This window comes from Cibotium barometz, chromosome 43 (assembly GCF_041138505.1).
Source record: "Cibotium barometz isolate CiBa-2024 chromosome 43, ASM4113850v1, whole genome shotgun sequence".
NCBI lineage: Eukaryota > Viridiplantae > Streptophyta > Polypodiopsida > Cyatheales > Cibotiaceae > Cibotium > Cibotium barometz.
The window spans coordinates 5,906,930-5,934,759 of NC_141088.1; the positions used below are offsets into that span (position 1 = coordinate 5,906,930).

At 43.4% G+C, this 27,830-nt stretch overlaps 1 protein-coding gene across 2 annotated transcripts in view; it reads left to right on the forward strand.

The window, feature by feature from the left end:
- F2KP (fructose-2,6-bisphosphatase) overlaps positions 1 to 27,830 on the forward strand; it is a 166,965-nt gene that overhangs the window by 64,585 nt on the left and 74,550 nt on the right. The window contains exons 7-11 of one of the 2 annotated variants that reach the window (XM_086781401.1): positions 8,909 to 9,007; positions 9,098 to 9,127; positions 9,310 to 9,363; positions 24,462 to 24,515; positions 24,597 to 24,674. In XM_086781401.1, the coding sequence (XP_086637527.1) occupies positions 8,909 to 9,007; positions 9,098 to 9,127; positions 9,310 to 9,363; positions 24,462 to 24,515; positions 24,597 to 24,674 (315 nt within the window). The remainder of the gene's footprint in view (positions 1 to 8,908; positions 9,008 to 9,097; positions 9,128 to 9,309; positions 9,364 to 24,461; positions 24,516 to 24,596; positions 24,675 to 27,830) is intronic. The other variant, XM_086781402.1, reaches the window with a different exon arrangement.

Consider the following 27,830-nt stretch of genomic DNA (forward strand, 5'->3'; position numbering starts at 1 on the left):
GGCTGCCCATAAAGGATGGAAAGTGCATCTATTGGATATCAAAACTGCATTCTTAAATGGGGATTTACAGGAGGAAGTATATGTAAATCAGCCCATTGGTTTTGTAGTTCCTGGTGAGGAACATAAAGTATGCAGGTTGCACAAAGCATTGTATGGATTAAAGCAAGCTCCAAGAGCTTGGTATGATAAGATACATGCTCATCTAACCAGCAAGGTTATGAGAATAGTCCAGCTGAAAGCACATTATATGTGAAGAAAACCAATGCCGATATTCTCATAGTCATCTTGTATGTAGATGACATGCTCATTACAGGTACAAGCAAAGCACAAATTTCAGATTTCAAAGCTGATTTGAAAGCTGAATTTGATATGTCAGATTTGGGGTCTTTACACTACTATCTCGGCATACAGTTTATGCATACAGATGATGGCATTGTTATGCAGCAAACTAAGTACATAAAAAGTTTGCTAAAAAGGTTTCACATGGATGAATGTAAGCCCATTTCTACTCCGGTAGAACCAGGTGTACGGCTTACTATGCATGATATTGGAGAGCCTTTTGAGGCCGGCATTTACAGCCAGGCAGTGGGATGCCTCATATACTTGTGTAACACGAGGCCAGACATATCTTTTGGGGTGTCTTTGTTAAGCAAATTCATGCACAGCCCAGGCACAAAGCATTGGCAAGTAGTCAAATGCATTTTTCGATATCTTAAGGGTACCCTGGATCTTGGTTTGTTCTATCCCAGGGGGGGCAGCTTGCAGCTTTATGCATACAGTGATTCAGATTGGGCTGGTGATTATGATACCAGGCAATCCACCAGTGGGAATTGTTTTTTTCTTGGCACCTCATGCATATCTTGGTTGAGTAAAAAGCAACCCACTGTTGCTACATCTACTTGTGAGGCTGAGGGGCAGTCTTTACAGCTACAGTAGATTGTGCATGGTTGAGGAGACTATTGGTTGATCTTCGTGAGTGTCAGCAGACACCCACCACCATTCTCACTGATAGCCAGAGTGCTATGGCCGTGGCACGAAACCCAATATTTCATGCACGTACCAAGCACATAGAGATTCATTATCACTATGTCAGAGAGAGGCTACATGCAGCAGGGGAGATCAGTTTATCTTATTGCCCTACACAGGATAATGTTGCAGATCTATTCACAAAGGCTTTACCTCGAGAAAAGTTTGAAGCTTTCCGCAAAGCTTTGGGCTTACTCTCATACGGAGAGTGATCTGCTTCCTTGTACAGGTTCACACTTCCACTAGAGGCGGGATTTGTAGGCATATGCTCACTTATGGTAGTGCTATGTGTGAACAGGGGTTAACCAAGGGCACTTTTTCCCATGTGTTTTTTCCCCTTGGACATCAAGTGTGAAAGGACACATATAATATTTTGTAGTTCTATATTATATGGATGTGGCACACATGCAAGGGTTGACTTGCATTTTGTGGATACCACACTTTTGGCTCTCTCTCTCTCTCTCTCTCTCTCTCTCATTTTTGTGTGTGAGCTTCTCTACCCTGCACCTAACCCTAATGTGCAGGTTTGTGTGTGTGAGTGTGTGAGTCCAACACCCAACAGTTGTCAGCCATTGTACTTGCTGTACTGACTGAATGGAGAGTTGTACTCGCTGTACCAGCTCTATTGCATGAAGAAGCGTGGTTTTTGTGGAAGAATCAATACCCACACGGAGGTATATGGATTACATTGTTGGCTCGGCATTTCTACAGTCTGTGTTCCGACTTGGTAGCCTCGTGTTGGGCTGTGTTATGGCATTTGTATATGGATAATCCGGCATCTCCCGTGGGGAGAGTAAGGCCCTCAAAGCTTGTACATGATATTATTCTCCTTGGGTAATGAAATACTCCAAGGGGGAGTCGGCCCATTTCGGCCTCTATGTGGTGTCACGCGTGCAAGCTCCATTTTCAGCATTTGTGGATGTTTTGTCCAGCTTTTATGTTTTATGCAAAGTGATGATGGATATGTGTTAAGGTTGTGGCCATGTTTAAATGTTTTAGTATGCATTGATGGTATCAACAAGTGTGTCAAAGGCCCTAGTCCCTGGAGCGCCGCAAGTTACATTGGTATCAGAGCATAGGCTTTCTTGGAAGCAGAGGCTATCTTCTATTAATAAGGAAGAGAAAAGATCTCAAGTGGAGACCACACTTACCATCAATGCTGTTAGGCATGGCTCGCCGCTTTATAGCTTATGAAGCAAGAGCATGAGCAGTAGACAGGTTGTTGATCTAAGGATTTATGAATTTACAAAATTTATCTTGGAAGTATGGAGTTGGCTTTATGTGCACACATTTTGCACTCTTTCCATATGGATATTGTGGATTATATTATCAAGCTTACAGGCAAGCTATATGGAGATATATCTTAGGATATCTTAAGGATATGGTGACGAGATATTTCTTTTGGCTTCATGATCAACCTGGCAAAGAAAAGCTAAGTATACTTTGAGTTTGCTAAGTTGGTGCTTTTGCTATTTACTATGAAGTGTTTTTGATGTTTACTAACCCTTGTATAGCCATGCAAGGAGAAAGGTGGTGTTGTTTGCCTTGACATGGTTTCAGGGAAACATTGTTTATGGCTCCCTTTATTGGGATGGGGTAATAGTGGGTGGGGTAGTGAATATGAAGTTTTTTCTTACTTTTTTCTCTTACAAAACTGTTATAAATATCAAGAACAGACCTTGTGTTGGCTTTGCCTAGCAAGTCCACCGGGTCTGTCGAAATATGGATTATATCTATGGAGATTTCTTTCTTGGACGAGATTTATATAGATATTGGGCTTAACAAGCAATTTCTATGGACGAATCTGTCCCAGTTTATAGAGAAGAAATATTTGGATCTCTCATGGATATGATACTTTTATGGATAAAAGTCTACCTATACTCCAAGGTGTATGGTTAGTGGATGCACTCTTGGCGACAATCACATACGTCCATTGCAATTAGTGAGATGGTGTCACCAGCCTGGACATTTCCCAGTAGAAAGGGGTCTGGTGGACTCTAGGATGTCTAAATATTTGGAAAGTACAAGCTTTGGGAATGGGGGATTATCCTAGAATACAAAGGACCACACTCCTAAAATTTAGGAGAGTTGCTATTTTTGGCCTGACTCCGATGGAAATTCTGTTCGCGTCATTACATCTGGAATTGAGCAGATACCAAGAGTTGGCAAAGTGCCTATGACAGAATGTCTACTAGTTGGGATATTTTTGCTAAAGATTATGGGAGAACCCATCTCTTAGATTGGGACATGTGGCAAGAAAGTGGATCAAAGTGAGACAAGTGGCCTGACACTTGTTAGAAAGTGGATCAAAGTGAGACAAGTGGCCTCACACTTGTCACTCCAGCTATTGTGTGGCTCTCCACTTGTCATTGTAGCCTTCTCTTGCCATTTTAGCTCATGGGAGGCTCAAATCTATAAATTGGAGCCCTCTCTCTTCATTAATAGAGGCTCTCTTGCTGCACACTAGCCTCTACCACCGTTACAGGCTGCCCTAATGATGGCTACTCTCTTTCTCTCTCTCTCTCTTGAAGGCTGCCCATGAAGAATACCGGCTGTTGGGGACGGCTTCTATCGCAAAGAAATACTGAAGGCAAGGGTATTTAATCAATTATTATGATTTCTAGCCATTGTACTTGTTATACCAGCCTTGTACCGGTTGTACCAGCTTTTGTACTTGTTGTACCACCCATTGTACCGACTGTACTAGCTTTTGTACTTGTTGTACCAACCATTGTACCTGTTGTACTAGTCACTGTACATGTTGTACCAGCATTTGTACTTGCTGTACTAACCACCATACCGGTTGTAACAGCCACTGTACCTGCTGTACCAGCCATTGTACCTACTGTACCGACTGAATAGAGAGTTGTACTTGCTGTACCCGCTCTATTGCATTAGGACCTGTGGTTTTTGGGGAAGAATCAGTATCCACATGGAGGTATATGGATTATATTGTTGGCTTGGCATTTCTACAGCCTGTGTTCCGGCTTGGTAGCCTCGTGTTGGGCTGTGTTATGGCATTTGTATATGGATAATCCGGCATCTCCCGTGGGGAGAGTAAGGGCCTCAAAGCTTGTACATGATATTATTCTCGTTGGGTAATAAAATACTCCAAGGGGGGGGTCGGCCCATTCCGGCCTCTATGCGGTGTCACACGTGCAAGCTCCATTTTCAGCATTTGTGGATGTTTTGTCCAGCTTTTATGTTTTATGCAAAGTGATGATGGATATGTGTTAAGGTTGTGGCCATGTTTAAATGTTTTAATATGCATTGATGGTATCAACAAGTGTGTCAAAGGCCCTAGTCCCCTGGGCGCCGCAAGTTACAGATGGATCCCCATAGGTGAGGCTTGTTTCGGAGTCCTTGAGACAGCTAGCACATGGTATGCCCGAGTTTCCACTTGGTTCTCAAGATATGGGCTCCACATGGACCGCCTTCCATCCCTTCAGTATAGTTTTACCCCCCTTTTCTCCAGCTCTCTCATGAGTACACCAACCGGGTTGTGCGGTTAGATCTTCTCAGCCTCTACACCCACCACTGCACATGGATCACACCTTCATAGCTTCCACCGAAGATGCATTGCTACAGAGAGCACTTGCTTAGGCTCATTGAGGATGGATTCATCCAGTAGCTGGGCTACTTGAGTGTTTACATGTCCCTTGCCATGCGGATTGCAACTGGCCAAATATGGGTTTCATCCCATTGTCTCAATTCGGAGACAGGCAAAGGTGAGCTCCTTTTCAGGGCCGGGGAGCTCACATGGAGAAGTGAGGAGAGGATCTGCAAATTATGCCACATAGAGGTTGAGACATAGGTGTATTACATATGTCGGTGCCCAGAATACTATGAGATCCGTGGGAGGTTTCACTCTCTGTTCCATCAGGGAATTGGTCCACTTTCAAGTATCATTGACTTCCCGGAACAACGGTGCCTAGTGTTTCTCTTGCTAAGATTTGCAGACACGAACACTTTCTTGAGAGAGCTTCAGCCCCTGGCATCTTGACCCTTTTTTCTGAGGACACCAATACAATGGATCTCGTGGACCCACCTCACCCAAGAGTAGTTATCTCGGAAAGAGCCTCCACATTCTAGCATGCTTGGTCTCCCGGACATCATCCACGATCCCTCGGACGTCGGCTCCAGATCTGGGACATGCTCCATTGCTATCGAGCTACCTGACGTAGTTGGGGGATACTTCTCGGCCATCCACGATCCCTCGGACGTCGGCTCCAGATCTAGGACATGCTCCATTGCTACGAGCTACCTGACGTAGTTGGGGGATACTTCTCGGCCATACTCATTATCACAATGCTTGATATTTTGGAGAGTGGTATACTATCTATTGGGGGTTGATGCTCCTCTCATGTTTCATGTTCCTTGTATTCCATGGTGCGATTTCCATGGATGATTTTGTATCACACTCAAGTGATAATTTTGATTTGTTCTATTTTATTTTCATGTCTGTTTTTTTCCAAGATGAGATTCCATGGACACATTGTACAGCTTTTGTCTCATAGACCCGTTGGGTCTTTTGCAAGACATTAATATATCTTCTTCTTCTTTCTCTCTCTCTCTCTCTCTCTCTCTTCACACACCATGGACATCTTCCTAGTATACCCCATGCATATAGCTTTGCATTCTCCTAGTAGTAGAGCTCCATCCCCTCCACCACTCATTGTACTTATTGCACACCCAGATTCAGCTTTTTAGTTCAGTACTTTTTCATTTTGTTGGGATGACAGAGGATACCCCATACAGGTACACCGATTCGTCTCATAGGCCGAGTTCGGTCTTTTGGAAGACGTTAATAAAATCTTTCTTTCTTTCTCTCTCTCTCTGTCTCTCTCTGCACACACCATGGACATCTTCCATCCACCATAGATAATCCTTTTTGATCCTACAATCTAAACCAAGAGGTAGGTGCTAGAAAATCTTCAAGCAGCATTTTGAGGGCTACAATCTTGAAGGTGCTGGCTTGATTCAAGGGAGCTAATTAAGCATGATTAGAGATAATCCATTGAGCTAATCACATGTACACTCAACCTATTTAAAGAGGCCCAAGCTTTTGGAAATAGGGGAGCTAATTTGGGGCTATATAAGCATAATCCATTGAGCTAATCACGTGTACTCTCAACCTATTTAAAAAGACCCAAGCTAATGGAAATTGTGTGCTTTTTGCTCTATTCTCAAATTGTGTCATTTTGCCAATCATTTCCTTAACCTTCATTAGCATCTAGATTATGCCTAAACCATGTTCTTAGTTAATCTTTGATCTGCCATGAGCTTCCAACTTAAAATTTAAGATTAATCATACTGCTTCTTGGCTTGATAATTCAAATATTCTCTTTGAATTCAGGTATTTTTAGTAGTTTACAGTTTTGAGGTCATTTGAGTTTTGGGTGATTAATCGACTTTCATTGCACTTGCTTTGCATTACTCTATATTGTAAGGGACTAGATACTAGCATTGGAATCCTTTCTTTGCTAAGACCTTCCCATTTCATTGCAAATGATGACCGCCTCATTTGTGATAGAGAAATTCAATGGTGAGGGGTTTCATACTTGGCTAGACAAAGTGAAGTACATGCTCATGAGGGAAGCACTTTGGAGCATTGTTAGGGGGGGAGAGAGGTGCTTTCAAGCTGACGGGGATGAGAAAAGTTTTTGATTGAGTAGGGATGAAAAAGCATTACCCTTAATCGCACTTAATGGCACTAGGATTGGGAGATGGTTTTATCCATCACATTGCATGAGAAAATAGCTCTAAGGGTTCTTTGGATGAACTTGATAAACTGTTTGGGGCTAAGTAAAAGAACTCCAAGATAAGTTTAAAGATTCAATTTTTTTTTGGCTTGGATGTAAAAGATAGCGATTCTTTTCCAACACACCTTAGTAAAATGAAAAGCAGAATGCAATGGTCGGGTGGCATTGGGTCACCCGTTGAAGAAGAAGATGCCATAGCCATATTGTTGAAAAGCATGACCATCTATATGCTTATTTGCTGGACTAATTCTTTCTATTTGCTACTTCCCTTAGTGTTAGGTTCATTATGGCTGAGTCTGCCCTGCATCTCTGGAGGTTTGACAGAAAATCAGTACGAAGAGCTGTGTGTGAATATATGCTCGTGTGTGTGTGTGTGTGTTGAGTGCGTGTGTGAGAGCATATCTTGATAGAGAGTTCTACACCCACTATTGGGCACTGATGACGTTAGTGGGGATGTCGTAGTATCTAGTCCATACTATGCATAATGGAGTTGATAGTTATATCGTCTTGTGGGTTGACTAACATGAGTATATAACATGCACGTTCCTAAAAGGTGAATTTGGGCATGCTCTTGGACTCATCTAGGTATATATATATATATGCTTAGTCCATTGGTGGCTACACTTAAAAAATCTTTAGGAATCAACACTTGAAAGTGTAGAAGCCACATTAATGGAAGAAAACAAGAGGATCTAAGGGAGCCTGGAGGACTACCATGGCTACATTCAGTGAAGAGGGCTTTCTTCTCAGAAGGACCAAGAACTGGAGAAGTCTGAAGGACCCATGAGAAAACTCACATGTTACTGCTTTTGAAAGTAGGACATATGACGAAAGACTGTTGGCACAAGAAGCAGGCCGAAGAGGCCACCATGTTGACCAAAAAAGGAGACCACAACGAGGTTTCCAAGGAAGGAAGCAACAAGTCATGGCTCTCACCATGTGTAATGTAACCTTATCCTCCCATGTGTAAGCCTGCTTTGTAGCCCAATCGGGCAGGTGTGATGGACTCCTCCAGCATATGACTAGGAGTTTAGGTGGAGGGCAGGTGCAACCAGTTGTGCATTGAGGGGGGGCACGAGGACTGGCGCCGCCATCGGTATCATCGTCATCGTCACTTCTGTTTGTCATGGTTGGAGTTTTATGGTCCAAAGGTCAAAGTGGCATGTAAAAGGTAGCAAGTGGAGCATTTACATAGCCAGGAATCCACATGGAGCAACTCGTGGAGTGCAAGTGAATGGTAGGTGCTAGAAAGTCTTGAATGAGTATTTAAGAGGGCTACAGCCTACAATCATGCAGGTGGTGATCTAGATTCAAGGGAGCTAATTTGGGGCTAATTAAGCATGATTAGAGATAAGCCATTGAGCTAATGACGTAATGGAAATTGTGTGCTTTTTGATCTGTACTCTATGCCTAACCATGTTCTTAGTTATTTTTGATCCACCATGAGCTTCCAACTTAAAATTTAAGTGGGAGGCCTCTTTGAGTCTGAAGGTCCACAGAAAAAGTGGTCTTCGAGTTTGAAGACTGAGCTCTCTTACTGAGCCCTTGGTCTATTACGATTTAGTCTGCCTCCCCTTGGCCCATCAGCCTAGGTGTCTTGCACCTATGCTACTTTGGGAGGTTAGGATTCCGATGCAGCCACATTGCCGACTTTGATTCCGCTATAGAGCAGGAGTGGTGGACTCCCTTACCCTTACCCCCTCCTTTCATGCGGGTGGCGGTCTTCTCTTTTAAGCTGGTGCCACTAGGTAAGAGGTTCATATGTGGCTTTCGAACATCTAACTCTAACCTATAAGGAGTTCGTACTCCTGATCTTTTCATACATGATACAGTTGGCAATAGTACATGATAGTTTGTTTTTTTGACAGTACTTCTTTATATTCTGTTGACAAAATGCACTTCTTTCATTGAAGGGGAGAGGATTCTAATTACTGCCTGTAGGACTGAGCAATGAAAATTTTCCACTTGGAACCATTTGTTCTACTCTCCGAACAGCTGATTAGAGATGACTACCGACTCTTTTGCATCTCTTGAATTGCAAAGCCTTTTTATTTTTTCAAGGATGTAGCAATTGTGAGCAGCTACCACCAATTGATGTCTGCAAACCTTGATTTTGCAAGGTGGGGCTGCCTGCACGTGGGAAAACTTTCACAGCAGCAAAGCTGACAAGATATTTGCGCTGGCTTGGTCACGATACCAAACATTTTAACGTCGGAAAGGTACGCACATTGCCTTTTTTCTCTCTTAAGAAAAAACTTCTGAATGTGGATATAGGAAACTGACTTTAATTTTTTCTTGTACATTGGAAGTATCGACGAATCAAGCATGGGTCCACACAGGTATGGGCCACATCTATTGAAAGACTTCATATTCTTGCTACCCAATTTTGCGAAATTGGCTGGTATTCACAACATAAGATAAATATCGTGGATCTTGCCTTGGCTCTGACATAAAAATATACACATTTTCGTTTTGAGATGTGTGCAAGCTTTTTTTGGTCTTTTTCCTTTGCAATCAATAGACTGCGGATTTTTTTCGAGCAGACAATCAAGAGGGTGTGGAAGCCCGAAATGAGGTAAGTTTTAACATATTAGACACCTGTTTTGGTGATTTTAGAATTACTGTGTTGGCAGTGGATGCCTTGTTAATTTTTGTTCTTGTTTTTAAACGAGACCCCTTTCTTTATCATGAGGTTCTTGATAGGTACACTTAAGTATGGTTGTAGCAAGCGTGCCATGAAGAAACCGAAATCTCCCCCCCCCCCCCCCCCCCCCCCGCGCGGCAAAAAAAAGAAAAAAACATGAAAGTTTTCTAGTAGTAGGAAACAAGCATCCTCACAAAGTAGAGTACAACCCTCACATGAGATAATATTGATAGGATGAAACAAGAGAAAGTGGAGCTTCCTCCAATGCTGGCCAATCTCAGAGGGAGGTTAGATTGCGGGGGCCCGCCAAGGGGAGCATGGTGTCTATGGCAAACTAAACGAGAGTTCCCTTGGGTGAAAAAGGGACCCGAGCTCTGGGGTGGAGGTGGTATAGAGCTTGGGGCACATCCTCTCTTTCCCATGCCACTGCCACCCAATCAAATTTTTTTGCCTTCTATGCTTGTCGAGAGCTCTCATCAGAATGCTCAATGGCAGCTCACACTTCTACAAAGGGAATTTCTAGGTCCCTCACACACACATTGAAACAGTTCTTCGTAAGGGCTATGGGACAAGTACTTCGCTTATATTCAAGAAAACAACAACTTCACGCGTAAAAGCTTGAGAAAATCTTAAAATAAATAAAAGAGAGAGAGTAGAGAGAGAAGACACCACACTAGGAGTTAGAATAGACCGGGCGAGTTATATTAGATAAATCCCCTTGGAGGAGTCTTGAGTACAAGTTCTCAGAGCTAGAGAGCTCTCGTCTTTTTACATGTCTCAACAATGAGAGATTAGCTGAATTTATAGTTCTTGTCCAAAAAGCACTTGAGAAAAATGCTTTAAAACTCATAGTCCAAAAAGCATCTTTTTAATAATAAAGGCTCCTCTCTTTTTCGTATTTAAAAAGCTTCTTTTTAAAAGCTAGTCGCATCATTTCGAGCTTGTAAGGGACCTTGCGTTGCTATCATGCCACGGCACCATCACCATGTCATCAGCGCCACATTCTTTTTTTTCTTTCCAAAACTCTTTCTCCCTTTTTTTTTTTGCACGTTGCATTTTTGGATATCTGCCACATGTATTTTGATGCTTCGGTTCCCCCAACTTATTAAAGAGGTCCTCAACTGCTAGGTCTTGCTTTTCTGATCTTTTTTGTGTTTTTTTATTGCTGTGGGCTTAGCTCTGCTCTCTTTGTCTCTTTAGACATGGTTCTTTATGCGGAATGTCCTCTTCTCTTGTGCTTGGCTTTGGGGAGCATCTTGTCCTCGTGGTTTTCACCCTCAACATAAAGTGACCTTAGGGTTGATCTCTTTGGCAGATACTCCCACCTAATGCATCTCTAGAGTTGCCCTCACGCAGGAGTTTCCCAGCATGGTTCTCTTCCTGTCAAGATCAACAAGCACCTATTATTTGTTAGAAGACACAAATACACGCATACATGCTTGTCCTTGGGTTTAACTGGGCGTCCCCAACCCTTGGCACACATACACATTTGCTCACAATTATAAATCAAATAAACAAATGAATACACAATCAGTTCCTTGGTTTTGACACCAATTTCTTGGTTTTTACACCAGCTCCTACCAGAGTCCAACTACTCATGTCAGTGTCTGACTCTGGTAGGAGCTGGTTTTTACACCAGCTGCTACCAGAGTCCAACTACTCATGTCAGTGTCTGACTATGAATTCAGGGTGACTCAGTTACAATGGGCACCCAATCGACCAATTGGCATAAATAAACTGGCAACATCAAGAAACAAGATCCGGATTCCAACATCAATAATGGCAATTGCTCAAAACTTAAGAAACATCAATAATGGCAATTGCTCAAAACTTAAGAAACAATATATAAAGCAAGTAAGAGTGACATAGTCCACTGAGCCCTCTAAGCGATCACACAAAGTAAAGCATGCTGATAGGTGCATGGCAGACTAGCGGAGCCTGATAGCCCCAAAGACTAGAGTCCTCAATCTGGAGTTTGGGCACTCAATCCTCAACATCCTCGATGTCCTCATCAGTAGAATCCTCGATACACAGGTGGGAGGGAAAGAAACGTGTTTCATTCGAAAGAAACGTTTTGTTTCATAAAAAATGAACGAAATGCATTTCTTTGCAACTATGCTTGCAGAGACTGTGGCTCAAGCCACCTTGGTGAAAGTACACAAATAGGTACATGCACACGGCAATTACAAGTACATGAACAAGCACTAGTACATGGTTTCCAATAGTGGGTACTCAAACAGGTACACGCGGAGCCGGTTCACAGCAAACACACCTGGTGCAACAAATACTACTGTAAGCCCATGAGGTACAATAGGTTTTACAGCAAGTACAACAGTACAGTGGACTGTACAGCAGGTACAATGGGGTTTCCAGCAAGTACTACCGGTACAATGGGCTGTAGAGTAGGGTTTCCAGCAAGTACTGTAGGTACAGTAGGGTTTACTGCAAAGTACAGCAGTTGGGTACCAGTACAATACTGCAGTTGGGTACAGTAAACACAGTACATAAGCTACAATACAGTTCAGTAGTCGGGTACAACAATACTGCAACAAGTACAACAACAGGTACAGAAGGTGGCTACATCAGTGCAGTACAGCAGGTACAGAAGGTGCAGCTGTACGGCAGTTATGGGAGCTCTTCAGTACAGACTCTTTTTGCAGGGAGAGATGCACAAAACTGTCCAAGAGAGAGGGAGTCTAGTGGAAGGGGTGGTACAACCCACCTTAAACAAAGGTGGGCATCTCCTTTTAGTGCCCACTCAATCAAGAGGGTTCACATGATTAAAAGGCGGTCCATACATGGGTCACTTGAGCCCCGAGCACTGGCCAATGGTTGATGCCCAGCAGTGAAGGTTATAAAACCGGTAGAAAAATAAAGAAGGGTTTAAATGAAGACGTACCACCTGTTCACATGCCACAAACCATGTCAAAATGCAAGGCACTCGCATGGTTCACGAGTGGTGTCTTCTGCCTGTTAACAGGACACCTCATAACAGGTAGTCACATGAAAAGACATCACGTCAAATGAGTTTCAGGCAAGCAGAGATGTGTGCATGCATTATGCAGTGGATACGTCTCCGTTCTTGGAACCTGTAAGCCCAGTGGGGCGTGCCGTGACAGATTTAACCACATGTCCAAGAGAAAGATATAGAGAGAGGGGAGAGCGAGAAGGGAATAGGGAACTTGCATAGTACACCACAGTGAGCGGGGATAGGTCCCGCCCCCTTTCAGGAATTTATTTAGAAACAATCCACGGGCTTTTCAAGCGAGGACCAATACAATCAATGAATACAATATCAAACAAACATGTCGATGTCGAGGCACAAGATCTCTGATGCCGAGCACACCACTCGGATGACCCACAAGAATCTCTCACCGGGCTAGTACCAATATCCAAAATCTGAATCAAATCCTAAGTCCTAATGAAAACCAGCAATAGCTCGATACCCAAGATGTAGAAAAAGCTCAAAAATCTCCTTGAAAAAGTGAACACCAAGATGAATCAACAGATAGCGGTGGAACTCTTATCCCGAATGTCGGATATATGGGCTTGTTTGCCAAACTTCTGTTAGGAATCAATGGAGGGCATGGGCAGTGCTGGCGGTGCTGCAGGCAGAGCCGGTTGGGCAGAAGAGCTGGGCGGCGCAGGGTGGGGTAGAGTAGCTGAATAGGGCGGTGCAGGTGGCTGAATAGGGCGGCACAGGTGCAGTTGAGGTGGAGCATATCAACAGCAGCGGTAGGGGCTGGCGCAGACCGCTATCTAGCTGTGGCGGTGGCAAGAAGTGGACGAAGATGTCGGTGATGATGGTGATGATCTCCTTGCTCTCCACAAACTTGATACCCAACAAGAAGGCTCTGGCTTTCTTTTATTCTTGGGAAGGGCATTGTTGTTTGCCAAAAGCAATATTACTCATCTTTTGCCAAAGTTCTTGAATTATTTCTTTTCTAGCTTTAGGGCTCTTGGGCCTTGGAGCTGCTTTTTAGAAAAGCGGCTTTTAGCTTTTTGATCCGGGTTAGTCTCCTCTTTCGATGGTGCCCTTGACTCGTGGTCAACTTAGTTTGACTTTTTTATTTTTCCCTCCTGTTTGACCAAAACTGGTGCTTTTTCTTGTGTCAACTTCATGATCCCTGTTCCCATGCTTTCATCAACCTGTCCACTGTCTGGAATGAGTTCCATCATGTGAAAAGAGCTAGGAGGGCCAAATAGCTACATTCCCTTCCTCTTATATCGAACCGTTTAGACTATCCTCCGAGTCATTGCCACATAGTTCTTCCGCCATCTTCTCGCTGGTGTCCCCTATCCTCTCAGGTGCGGGATGCACATGACTGGGTCTGGCGACACACGAGAGAGTTGGTTTTTCTTGCTCTTCGGACTTTCCTCTTGACACCCTTTACTGCAGAGGAGCTTCTGGAGGCTGTAACAGAACTCTCTAAGGGCAAATGCTCGGGAGAAGATGGGCTTTCGGTTTCCTTGTTTCCCGACATTGGGATCTCATGGAAGATGGCTTCAAAGTTGCCTTAAATGAGATTATGATCGCCGGAGAGGCTGTCAAAGAAATTGATCAATTTGATTCCCAAAGAGGGTGGTGATAGATTGAGATTCGGTAGTGGAGACCCATCACCCTCCTAGGGACCGCTTACAAAATTCTTTGGCTATTAGCCAATGATGACATCCATCCTCCTTGATTTGATTTATGGCATGCAGACGGGTTTCTTCCAAGATCAGAGCAATTTGGACATCATCTTCACTTTTTGGGAAATGACCGTTTTGGCCAGGTTGAGGCAGTAGGATCTCATTGTTCTCCTTCAGGATTTTGAGAAAGCCCATGACAGGATCGATTGGGGCTTCTTGGAGGGGATGAAAGGCCGGATGTGATTTTTGGAGGAGTGGGTCCGAGGTTTTTATGCTCTCTACTCCACTTTCTCGATCGGTTCGACAGGGCTGTCCATTGGCACCTTATCTATTTTTGTTTGTTGCCAAGGCCATGAGTAGTTTTGTCTCTGCTCAAGAGACAAGGCTCTAGGGGTTGCGTCTTCCAATCCGTGCGTTGGAGGCAGTGTTGCTACGTGTTTCTGAAACAGTAGGTATGAAAACGGTTTTTGTACGTTTTAAAACGTTACCTAAAAGGTTCCAAACAGAATAGAAAAAATATGTATGTTTTTAACTTGGAATATACAAAAAATATGTAATTAAATTTTAGCCCTATGACATGACTTATAAGAGACCACACTGAACTGATTTCAATAAACAAATAAAATACATGTAAGATATCACAAATCACGATTGATCATAAGGCCACTACCCACTACCAAGAAAAAGCTTCATACTTCATTAATAGTGATCACTAAACATAATATAGTCTTGTGGGTTGACTACCATGAGTATATAACATGCACGTTCCTAAAAGGTGAATTTGGGCATGTTCTTGGATTCATCTGGGTATATAATTTAGCCGTATTAACAGACATGCAGATTTCACATTGTGAAGTTTTCGTCCTAGTTGCGGCCAATTGATATTGTGCTTATTCTTTCTATCTTTAGCGGTACATTTGCCCTATCATTTACTTATTTGCCGTACTAATTCTTTCTATTTACTACTTCCCTTAGTGCTAGGCTTCATTATGGCTGACTCTGCCTTGCATCTCCGGAGGTTTGACAGAAACTCAGTACGAAGGGCTTTGTGTAAATATATGCTCTTATGTGTGTGTGTGTGTGTGTGTGTGTGTGTGGAGTGCATGTGTGAGAGCATATCTTGATACAGAGTTCTACACCCACTATTGGGCACTGATAATGTTAGTGGGGATGTCATAGTATCTAGTCCATACTATGCATAATGGAGTTGATAGTTATATAGTCTTGTGGGTTGACTACCATGAGTATATAACATGCATGTTCCTAGAAGGTGAATTTGGGCATGTTCTTGGATTCATCTAGGTATATATTTCTAAACATAAATCAAAAGAATCACCACGTGGGTGATGAGTCATGACTCATAATTCACGATCCATGGCATAAATTGCAAATGAAGCTAGACGCTAGCAGCTAGAAAGTATCGCAAGAGTAAATAAATATATGATGTAACATGTCCAAACTATTTAACAAAGTTCAAATAAAATGATGCTGCTAGTTGCTATCTACTTCATCCTCCTCCTCATGCTCATCCTCAAATGTCGGAAATCTCCTTGCACTTCGTGATATCAATCTTATCAAGATTTACATGGCAAGGCTCAATGGGATGACCCTTTTGCTCTAGCAATCGGAGATTGCAATGGTAAAATAAAGCCTCTGTAATTGTGGTTTGGAGAGTCTGTTTCTCTATTTCGTGTTAAAAAGAACCTATATACTCCAATTCTTCTCACAATGTTGAGAAATGTGGTGCCAAAGAGCACAAGGAAGAAAGGTAGGGAGTGAGTCACATGAACAAGAGAAGAAGGATGCACAATAGATAAAGGAATAGACTAAGGGTTTAATATCAAAGGTGGTTTTGTATGGTCACTTGTAAAAAGTGAAGTCAATGGTCAAAAGGTGACACATGGAAAGCACAAGGTTGCACATGTAGTGTGAGCATTAATGAACACATAGTTGGCACTAGGGTGCACAAAAAGCATGGATTGCAGTCCTTCCCAAGATTATAAATATGGGTGTATGGAACTTGATTATTGCAATGAGATTATGTGACATTCTATGAGCATACCATTTTGTTAACATCTTGTTTACTTTTTTAATCACCTTATTATTCTCCTTAATCATGTCTTTGATCACTTGCTTTGAGCCTCCTTAGATCCACATTCTTAACTTGGTATCAGAGCTTGGTTGAGCTAGCTTATATTAAGAGATTAGAAGCCTTGAGTAGAAAATTTACAAGTTTCATTGTCTTTGATTAGTAACTTAATAACTCCTTTCTTAGTCATTAGGATAGTAAGCACTCTTCATCTCCTTCTTGAAGTAACACGGCCTAGCAATTAAAGGAGAAGTGGCTGTGGGCCAGGCGCAACAAGGCACCAAAGAGTGGTAGCAAAAAGGACCATTATTAGCGCATCATTCCATTAGATTTTTTTTTTGTGTGCAGTAAAACGAGCTTATCATAGAGCATTAAGTAGCTTGTCTGTGCAGTAGTCAATGGGAGAAAGAAGAGAGAGGGCTCGAATACAAAAGAGAGCAGCCATAACCAGCGTGCAAGGAGAAGACGACCTCTAGCACAAAGATCAAATCTTTGAGTTACTATAGCCACCAACAAACCATCGGTCATCTCCAGCAGTACGTAATAGAGGACAGTGTGGGCAGTTCAAGAAAGAGTACAAAACGAGAGACACAACGAGAGACACATTCAGCACAAACAATCTTGTAACACCTGCTAAAAGCAAGCGGTGGTGTTACCAAAATCGACGCCAGCTAGAGAAGCGGCGGGGGAAAGCGATGCTGGCTCTCGTTAGCTAGCGAAGACTGTGAGAGAGAGAGTATTAGACTCGTAGGCTGGCTGGTAGTTTCTCTACGACACCCTGTGACACAACCACGGATCACACAACAGCAGCAACAAGCAGCATAAGTGACAACCAAGCTACAGTACGCACAGAACGGAGGCGGCAACAAACATTAGAAGAGTGCTATAGGTAGTGCTATAGAGAGAAGAGAGCAGAGCATGGCTTGTTACAAAGCAAACTCCGAAGAAGATCTACAGCATGCTGCACCGAAACTATGTGGTGCAAAAATTTCTTCCTCGTGATAAGGTTTTCAATAACCTTTAAAAAAAAAAGTGTGGTGTAAAAGGCCTACCACTAGAGAGTGTACACATGCATAGAAAGGCCATTAAAATGTGCATCAATAACTTCTATATTGTCACCAAGTTTATCACTTGACACTAACACAAGTTTCATCGATAAAAATTCAACAATGTCGTATCATCAAGAAGAAGAAGAAAAGAGTGGAGTGAAGGTCACAACAACCAAGAAAGTATCATCTTCATTGATAAAAACTGTTCATTCAAAATTTATAACTCTTGTAAAAGTGGCCAAATGAGCACGCAATAAAAAATCCTTTCACTACCCATCCTATAAACAAAAATTTGTTGTAAAAGAAAAAATCCTACTTCCTACAAAAAGTGCTTGTAACTAGTCTCTGGGACGGATGACGTATCCAAGCTGAAAATTTAACTCTCACCTAGAGCCAAAGTAGCATTAAGGGGGGAAGTGCCAAAGTAGCACATGAGCCAAAGTTGCTCATAGCACACAGGGGAATGTAGAAATTAAAAAGTCAAAGAACATTTTGTAATCCTTACATCAGACCACCTTGAGTAGCCCAAAGATTTGGCACCAAGGGGGGGTGTTGAGAAATGAGGTGCCAAAGAGCACAAGGCAGAAAGGTAGGGAGTGAGTCACATGGACAAGAGAAGAAGGATGCACATTAGATAAAGAAATAGACTAAGGGTCTAATATCAAAGGTTGTTTTGTATGGTCACTTGTAAAAAGTGAAGTCAATGGTCAAAAGGTGACACATGGAAGTACAAGGTTGCACATGTAGTGTGAGCATTAATGAACACATGGTTGGCACTAGGGTGCACTGAGCATACCATTTTGTTAACATCTTGTTTACTTTTTTAATCACCTTATTATTCTCCTTAATCATGTCTTTGATCACTTGCTTTCCTCCTTAGATTCACATTCTTAACTCACAAGACTCTGAAGTGTAATCTTGTGAGGGAATTCTCAATGCAATCCACCTATACATTGTACAAAAAAGAATGTAAAGTTAGAGTCAAAGAGAGTAGCATTTGAATATAGATTTAGAAAGAATAGGAGACAAAGATGCAAGATTCAAGAACCTTACGAAGTTGGGTGTACCAATACTGTATTTCTCCCACCAAGACATTTACTCCAACTGTGTCTCCCTGAGCAATACAGTAGCTAGTCCAAACTATGGCTACCGTTGCGGTAAATGGGAAGCTCATCCTTGAGCTTCCTCATAAGCTGTATATAACCTCAAACCAACTTGGTAATGTACTAAGTCCATCCTGACTCTAGATCCTCATCCCTCCAAAGGGGATGCAAAATGTGAGCAACAACATGGATTGGCCTATGAAACCAATCCCAACACCGGTTCCAGATGTACTTATTATCTTGAACTCTACATGTGACATACGTAAGAGATCCAAGATTTAGGAAGCACCAAGGAAGTTGCAAGTCTAGACTCTATACATTTTTAAAATAACTTATAGGAAGAGAAAGAGTCAAAGACTAAAGTTAAGGCCCAAAGGTGAGCACCTGCTCGAGGTACGGAGCTAGAACCACCTACAACATCACCTTTCGTGGTATCTTCCTCTATGTTAGTGCGAGTTCTCTTGGAGACACTTTGACGTGCTTCAAGCTCTCCTAGATCGGGGATATCGTCAAGGGGGATACCTAGCTGCTTGGCCTTCCAAGCCTTCAAGCTATCACAGATTTCTATGCGTACGGGAAAAACGTACGAAACGAAAGCGAAGTAGTCTAGGGCATTATTAAAATTAGGCTAGAAAAAAAATGTGTTTCATACGTTTCGAAACATTTAGTACGTTTCTAGGAGGTATAAAACTCGTTTCTATGTAACACTGACTGGAGAAGAAGCTTGATTCGGAGTCGCCAATGACAGAGCAACATACGGTAGATAAGGGGAATCTCTAGAGGTTCACTGAGGTGATAGAAATCTTTTGTTGTGCATCTAGAGCACAGATCAACTTGCAAAACTCATGTGGATTTTGGGTTGGCTTATTGCTCGTCCTGACTTAGATTCCAGGTGAGGCTTTTCAGTGGACCCCTTGTGGGACTCCAGTTCGTTATCTTGGATGCTAGGTGGGTATCGATATCTCCTTGCAGCAGGAGCTAGCCCCCCTTTCTCTGAGCATTTGGACAAAGCTGTTATTTTGGAGTTTAGCCAAGCTTTCTTTTGCTGGGCCGCGGGTTGTAAGGGCGAACTAGGTTATTCTTGTTACCATGTGGTAAATCACCTCCTGTTGGGCCTTTGCCCGGGCTTGCATTGATCAGGTTCAGCGGTTGATCCGTAACTTTCTTTGGGCTGGTAGCGAAAGGCCTACGCAGGCCAAGGTGGCCTAGAGAGTCATCATTTAGCAATGACATAGGAGGGGCTTGGGCATCATCGACCCCTCTATTGAGTGTTGTGCCCTTTTGGGCAAGTTGATAGTTTGTGGCCTTCTTCTAGGCACTAAGCCTTAAAGGACTTCCTTCTTGCTAAGATCTCGGCGTGCACCCTAGTTCTGGGAGGCCCTTGGCCCTAGAGTAAGTGGACTTCACGGAGATGTGGGCTCGTGGCTTTGAGGACATATTTGCAGCCAGCCTCTTGCGTGCTTGAGATCATCTTAGGCGTGCTCTTCAACTGTCCGCTCTAGTTGCATCCGAGGAGTGCCTATTGTCGCCTTTGATATGGAATCCCTTGGTTGGTTTGCCTAGTGGTCACATGTCGGGGGCTCACCCGCACGTATTGTGGAGAGCTTTGAATATGGGTTTCACTCGGTCCCTTTTCCAAAGGCCTAGGAGAGGAGCCTCTCTGGGATACGGGGTAGGGAAACACTTAGCCTTGACATTGACTCTTCCATCCCCCTGGAGTGGTTGGCTGGGATCCCGAAACCTCCCCCCTACAATGGTTGGGAGTGTTCACCAGACAAGACATTCCTTGGGCTGTCCATGGCACGGATGAGAGCTCATCGTTACACACCTTCTCTATTGAAGCACATGGCAGACTTGAGAGAGTAGAGCTTCCTTTGGAGGATTTTAGTGGATGCACTTTGCAGAGAGTGAGGGTAATTGGTTTCCATCCGCATGAGTGGCACATAGACCCTCCACCGACCAAGGTGGCTAGAGAGTGGTTCTAGCGTTTATGGATTTTGGAGGGTCGCCCCCTCACACAACGCCCGGGGAGTGGACTTGCCATGATCCCTATGGCAGTGAGGAGGCTCTTGGCACCCCTTTGTTCATAATTATTACCATGCACTATAAAAGGCTATGAAACTTTCACTTCCACAACCCATGCACAGAACGCGTTTACCTTCACCAAGGGCTTAATTCTCACCATGCACTAAAAAAGGACATGTTTTTTCCACTTCCATGGCCCATGCAGAGCACCTATATATCTTCACCAAGGGCCTACTTTTCACCCTACACTAAGAGGCACCATTCAATAACACCCCCTTGAGCTTGATACTGCACAACCCATGAAAGTTTTCGATCAACATGTGAACGTACATTTCTTTATGCAAATGCATGGCACTCTAGTTGCAGCAGGACATTGGCAGTCTCAGGGCATCCATCCTTTGTCTCTCTTTGATTTGTGGAAGAGACTGTGGGACAACTTTCAGCAGGGGAAAGATTACTCTGTTTATGTGGTAGCTGGCGCATTGGAGCTTGGCGGTTGGCACTTTGTTGGCAATAGGAGGTAGGCCAGCAACCTGTTCTCGGTGTGGCCATCTATAGGTGTCCCAACGTCACCACCTTCGGGATTGCCCGAAGGCTCACTAGGTATGGCAATGGATTCTTCTCATTTTCACGATGGACCGGACCCCCTCCGTCACAAATACTTGGGGCTCAGCTACTTGGGCCAAGGCTGCCAAGGGTGGGGGACTTGCCCTATAGGTCTTTCATCTCCGAATTTGTGCAGTGCCAGTTCTAGCTTCCTCCACTAATCATTGGACTATTGGCTCCAGCAAGAGATGGGAGATTGGCAGCAGTATTGCTTTGTGGCACATTTGGAGATCTCGTTTTAGCGAGGCCATCGAGGGCACCCTCACCCTGTCAGCAGAGTCCATCTAGAGCTATCATTCATACCCTCTGTGGACAGTGGGGAAAGCTTACGGGTGGCTTCGATTGTATGTGGAAGCATCGTGAGAAATTGGCGTCATGGACCATTTATCACTGTCGGTGGTAGTGAGCCCATTTGGCACTATAGACCACCTGTGTGGTTGTTCCACTCCCCCGCCCCCGCCCCCGCACACCCCCCCCCCCCTTACGAGATAGCCTTCTCCTCTTAGAGCGACGAACTTGAGGAGAAGAGCATCCTTCCCGCCAGTTTCTTGTATCTTGCTCCCTCCTATGGAACTGAGTTTGTACTTGCCCATTATGGTTGCTTGGTTTGGTAACTAATGGAAGGGTTTAAAAAAACTAGCTGACTTCTTCTCAGCACTAGGTGCTGATGCATTAGCTACAGACATGCTTGAGTCTTTCTTCTTTTCCCTCTGCAACCTCCTCTTGCATTCATTGATGACATGCCTGAGTCTTTTTTCTTTCCCCTCTCCAGCGTCTTCTTGCATTCATTGATGTAATGCCCAGGTTTGTGGTAAAAGTTGTAGTTACCCTTCTTCTTTGTTGTCATGCCCCCTTTCTTGGCAACCTTGCCAGAAGACTGGGCTGAACTTGACTTTGGCATGTTGCCACCCTGTGAAGAAGCTTTGTCTTTGCCTTTTGGATTGGCAGCAAAAGCTTGGTCCCAATACGCAAGATAGGCTTGTTTTTCTGTGATTGCTCTTCTTGCAAGAGCATAGAAACCAGCTTATGAAAAGAGAGGGCACTAGGATTACCCTTCATCATGAGCCGAATGGTAGAGATAAGACTTTGGTAAGAATCTGCAATGCATTGAGAATTGTAGGCACCAATGAAGTGTCAAGATGGATCTCATCAATGTGAGCAAGCTGCTATTTGCAATGTTTGATCCTTGTAAGGAATGCATCCATAGAATCTTCCTCGTTCATGTGCTCGAACTCCAATTGCTTGTGTAGATAGGCAACGCGTGCCTCGTTACGCACTTGGTAAAGCGCTGCCAGCGTATCCCAAGCCTCTTTGGCAATCTTGCATGAATGAATGTGTGGAATAATGGCCCGCTTCTTCACCGACAAAGCAAGCAAAGCATGTGGCTGTGCATCCTTGCTATCCCATCTGACATGCTCCGGAGTAGGAGTAGGTGGAGCTATACATTAGAATCCAATGTATCTGAACTACCTATTGCTGCAGCCTGTTGCTTGTTTTGGCGAGGGAGGACGTGCCTCAATGCCAACAACCACATTCCATAGCCCATTGGCAACCAATACACGATGCATTATATATGACCAGATAGGATGGTTGGTGCCATCCAACTTGTCCTCTGCTGACAACATCCCAAATAGATCATTGCCAGCCATGTCTCTCCACGCACTTGTCTACCCCACACAATTGTCACAGCATTAATGTAGTGCAGATACACCCAGTGTACACTGAGGAAGGTGCCAAGTGTACCACTGATGCGAGGACTTGCAAATATACTGAAATGACAAGAGAAAGGGGTACAGAAAGTATCTGAAATGAGAGTTGTTGACGGAAGAATGTTGAATTTGAGAGTGATCTGAATTGATGCCGTCACCACGAGAAGGTAGCCCAAAAACTCATGAATGTACCCCTGAGCTTGGTTCAGTTCTGTTTTTGGAAAGCTGGCAATTTGCAGGAGGTTTCTGGAGGCCCAAACGAAATTCGATTTGTGAGTTCTTTGGCTTGGGAGACGACAAGTAACACTCTCATATGAAAAAAAATTATTCTTGAAATCTGGCTCTGCACAAGTGGCGCCACTGGTGGTGGCTGAATTTGGTTGAGATGCCAGAAATTTGGGCGACGGGGCAAAAATCACCAAATCAAAAAGTGATTTGGGGGTTCACAAATTAGATGCTAGGCGAGCTGCAATGTGTATGTGGCTTTGCATAGCAATCCCAAAAAGAGGTAAAAATCTTCTTCTCAAAATTGAGTGCTGCCAATGCTGCGTGAGCTGAAAATCAGCCCTGGGCTGCACCAAGAGTAGGGTTTCCATTGGAAACCCTTCTCGGGCATATAAAAAGCCTAGTAAGCTTCCATTGAAGCCAGGGAAGGTGACAAAGGCTAAAATTGCAAAAACGGGTTGCAACCTGTAGCGCACCTAAGTGGAGAGAACAACCAACTGAAGATGCAATGAGGGAAAACTGAGGCAAAATCAGAAACGCTAAAAATGCATTAAATTTTAAAAGTGAAACCCTAATGCAGGCCAAGCGCTCGGGAGGCAAGTCCCAATGGAGGAGAACTCTACTCCGATACCAAATGTTGGATGACCTGCAGATTTATTGTTAGGATTTGCAAGAACAAAGTGCACACAGAGAGTGATAGTCTCGGGAGAGAGAATGAGAGGCAGACAACTCAATATGGACTGATTGATTGGGAAATGTGCCCAACTCATAAGTGGATAAGAGGGTGTACACATACTCGGGGGAAAAAACCTCCTAGTGAGGGAAAATGTGCCCCGGCCAACTAAGTGTGTTCACACACATCACTGCCTGTGACATAAATTTCTATGGCAACAATCGTCTCCCAAGACGTAATCAACATTTTATCCGGGATGCTCCTATCTGGGGTAAAACTTGTGTGCGCGCTATGAATAAAATCAAGTAAGAAGGGGACAAAAAGATTTGGCGAGGATGTTATAGGCGTTGCCAAGAAGGATGATGGGGTGCCATTGCTGAATCTCAAGGGAGTTGTCTCTCCTCCGAAGATCAAATGGGTGAGACTGTTGGCGAGGCGCTCGGAGAGGGAACTTGTCACCATGATCTCTCTAAAGGCCCCGGCCTTCATGAGGTTCAAGTGCCACTTGAAGAGGAGAACTGGAAGCCCATCCTTGCCAATGCACTTCCGCCGGGGCAAGCGCTTGAGTGTGTGCTCGAGCTCGTCCGCTGAAAAGGGCTAGCCTAAAAAACTGGGTAAGGTCGGGGAGACAATGACCTTTTTGTGCTGCCAAATTCTATGCCAAACCTCGTGCATCCGGGGAGAGGGGAGCTATTGTGAAGAGTGACTGGTACACATCGGAGGTGATGGGCTGTGACTTCACCGTCCTATTCGGGCCATAAAGGTCGCCGCATCGGCATGTCTAGGCATCCTTTCAAATAAATGATTGTTTTTCCTTATGCAATTATAATGAGTACTTTCACATAAAGTGGAAAAAGTCGAGGTTTTTAAGAGTTTCTGTCTGTAAGTTCTGTTGTCTAAAAAATTGAAGCTCTATAGGTTGCGATTTTAGCGATGGAGGATATGCTGGCCTGGATGACTGAAGGTGGACAGGTAGCTTAAGAGGTTTCACGTTTGATTAGTGGCACTCTTCTTTGTTAGAATGTTCTGAATTGCGAATGTTTTTTTTCGTAGGTTGGCATATTCGATGCGACCAACACAACACGACAGCGTCGCAATATGCTTTTGAAAATGGCAGAAGGCAAGTGCAAGGTGAGTGCTCATTAATCTAGTCATTCAAGACGAATATTTTCAGTGCTGTAAATGCGTGTGTGAATGTGCGCACGTGTGCGCCTGTGTATATGTGCGCGCGCGCACAAGAGCTGCCCGTGGTTGCGGCTCTGACTTGTTCACCTATTATCTGCAACCAATAAACGCCTGTACCTGCCTTGTTTTGTACTGCTGCCTTGCATGAAGTTTTCAGCCTACCTTCGGCGACCTACCTCTAAAGACCTGCCCACTGTGCCTTCTGGTGGATTGGTCTGCGCAGCCTTACTCGTCTTGTGAATAGCCTTCCCAACCCTCCTCTTCTTCTCCAACAAGGTCCAATAATCGTCTCCTGTGTACAGCTTCACCTTTTCTCCTCTACTCACCATGGACACCCATGAAAGTAATACACTGGTGGGTGTACTACTTAGAGTGGTGAAGATCCTAAAAGGCTAAAGGAATCGGCTCCTGCATTGTCTCACCATGATAGTCCGGATGCACGATACTTATATGATGTTTGTACAAGGACTTTCAGGAAATTCAGGCTACATGGGACATGCCTAAACCTACAATTAAATACAAAAATGATGTATTTAACACACCTTATCTTATGAATTATTTCAGCACTCGTATTTAACAATCCATACAATGCAATGGAATCAACTTTGACTTTCCAAATTTCATATAAAGTCCAACACCCTTATCGAACAACTCTAAAACATTCATGATGCATGTGAGATGGGTTGGATCATTTTAGAGAGTCATCTGCATAGGCATGTGCCATAAAGTGAGTTCCATCTGAATTCCGTAGGCCATGAAGCTGTTGTGTCTGCGTCAATTTGTCAATGTACAAAAGCAAAGGATGTGTAGTAATTGCATATATCAATGCACTCAGAGGGCAACCTTGTCTTACCGATTTTCCCAACGTCCAATGTCTCGAAAGATCCTTATCAAGAATACATTGGGCAGTGCTATCTCTATACAACCAATAGATTACATGCTGCATTTTCATCCCAAAGCCCAAAGCAGCCATTGCATCAGCTATGTAATTCCATTGCACTGTATCAAACGCCTTCACCACATCCACCTGCATAATCAACACATCTTGGTTTGTATATTTGACATATTCAGTAGTAATATAAGCATTAGCAATATTATCCATTATTTGTCTTCTTGGCACAAAACCATATTGATGACAATGCAATCCATCTTACAAAACACCTTTCAAGCGATTGGCTATCATTTTGGTGGCTAGCTTACATATCATAGGCATTAAAGTAATCGGGCACCAATCATTCAGTGTTTCACACAATTCCTTTTCAAGAGCCAATGTAAGCAAACCCTTCTTTCCACGAAGCTGGCATTTCATTGCTCATCCATGAAGCATTAATCATATATAGAATTGGGTACTCTAGATCCTCCTAGAATGTGTGGAAGAATTCTAATGTGGGGCCATCCCATCTAGGAGATTTCCAGTGACCCATTAGACAAAATGTATGGAATCCCATTAGACACTATAGGATTTACACATGCCAAGAATTCACGCCTTGCATTCTGACCTTCTATCATGGTTTGTGAAGGAGGCTCAAAAAGGCAAGAAAAATGTTGCACACATGTATCTGCCAACTCAGCTTTTGTGCTCGTCCAATGACCATTAGCTTTTCTAGTTCGAGAAATCCTTTGCCTTTGTCTATCCGCATGTAGGCTTTTGAAGAAGGATTAGGAAGAGGAACCTTTGTCTATAATTTGTTTCTGGCGCGTCCTTACCTGCCATTTTTGTTATCTTCCTTTGCTCATCCAGAGTGATACATGTTTTAGTCTCACACAATATCATCTGTTGAACATCTGATAATGCATGACAATGGCTAAATTTAGTTAATGATTGTATTGTTTGTCTTGCATCATCCACCTTGTGTCTTTGTTCTCTCATGTACCATCTACCATAGTCCGCAATAACAGTTTGCATGTGAAGAGCAAAGTGATACCAAGTTACATCTAGATCTTCTAACAAGTTACCCCAAAGTGGTGCAGTAGTATCCCTCACCATTGCTTGAAACATGCTATGTGTAAGATAGCCGTTGTTGACAGTAAAAAATCGTTGATGTTGAAGTGGAGGATCATGTACATGCGATTGAAAATACAAGCACGTCCATAAAGGTACATGATCAGACCATTGAGCAGTATAATCCACCCAAAGTTTGCATGTGAATGCATCATATTGATCTACAACATTATGTTTGAAAATATATCCAAGTACATGTACCATATTGGCCAACCACATATCACTAGCATCCATGTGGAGAAGAAAATTGTGCTATTCAAGTCACCCAAAGATAGGAAACAAAAGTTCGCCACAATCTCTATCTCATAGAAGACAATTGAGAAGCATAGAGTCTTGCGAACTGATATACTTCTCCCTGCAACATACATTGCACAACCATCCATCTCCCAAGAGGATCGTTGAATTCAAGCACTTGGTGCAACTCATGCCTAACAAGGAAAGCAACCCCTGAATATGTAAAGGTTCCTGCATAAAATATATCGTAACCAGCAAAGAGCCCAGAGTGGCCACCAAACTCATGTTGATTATGCTCTTGGATGCACAACACATTAGGTTTCATTCTATTTAAATAGTGCCAAAAACGCCTCCATTTATTAGGATCATAGAGGCCCTGAACTTCTTCACACATTTTATTGGAATCATTGACATCTATATCAGAGAAAGTAAAAGAAAGCTAATTCACATCCATGCTGTGATCACCACCAGCATCCTGTAACACATGCCATATAACATCATGTGTGCCTCGTTTACAAACCTCCGCCTAGTTTCTAGACACCGCATTTGTAAAAGGATTCTGATTCTGGCCTCGTACAGTTTGTTGGTCAATCCAATTTCTAATATGATATGTAGACTGGGACGGCTACTTAACTGGTTTCTTTGAAGTCACAAATCCATCTTTATTAGCCTTCCCTTTGACATTTTCCTTTGCGGAAATTGCTGTTTTATTATTTGTCGAAGTTCCATTATGCATGGGGAACTTACCCTTTGACTTTTCCTGCATCTTAACCCCAACTCTTGTGTTAACCACCTTGTTGACAGGTTGTAGAACTTCTTGTTTGTGGGGTGGAGATATAGCTTTTGGGGGGGGATTAATGTATTAT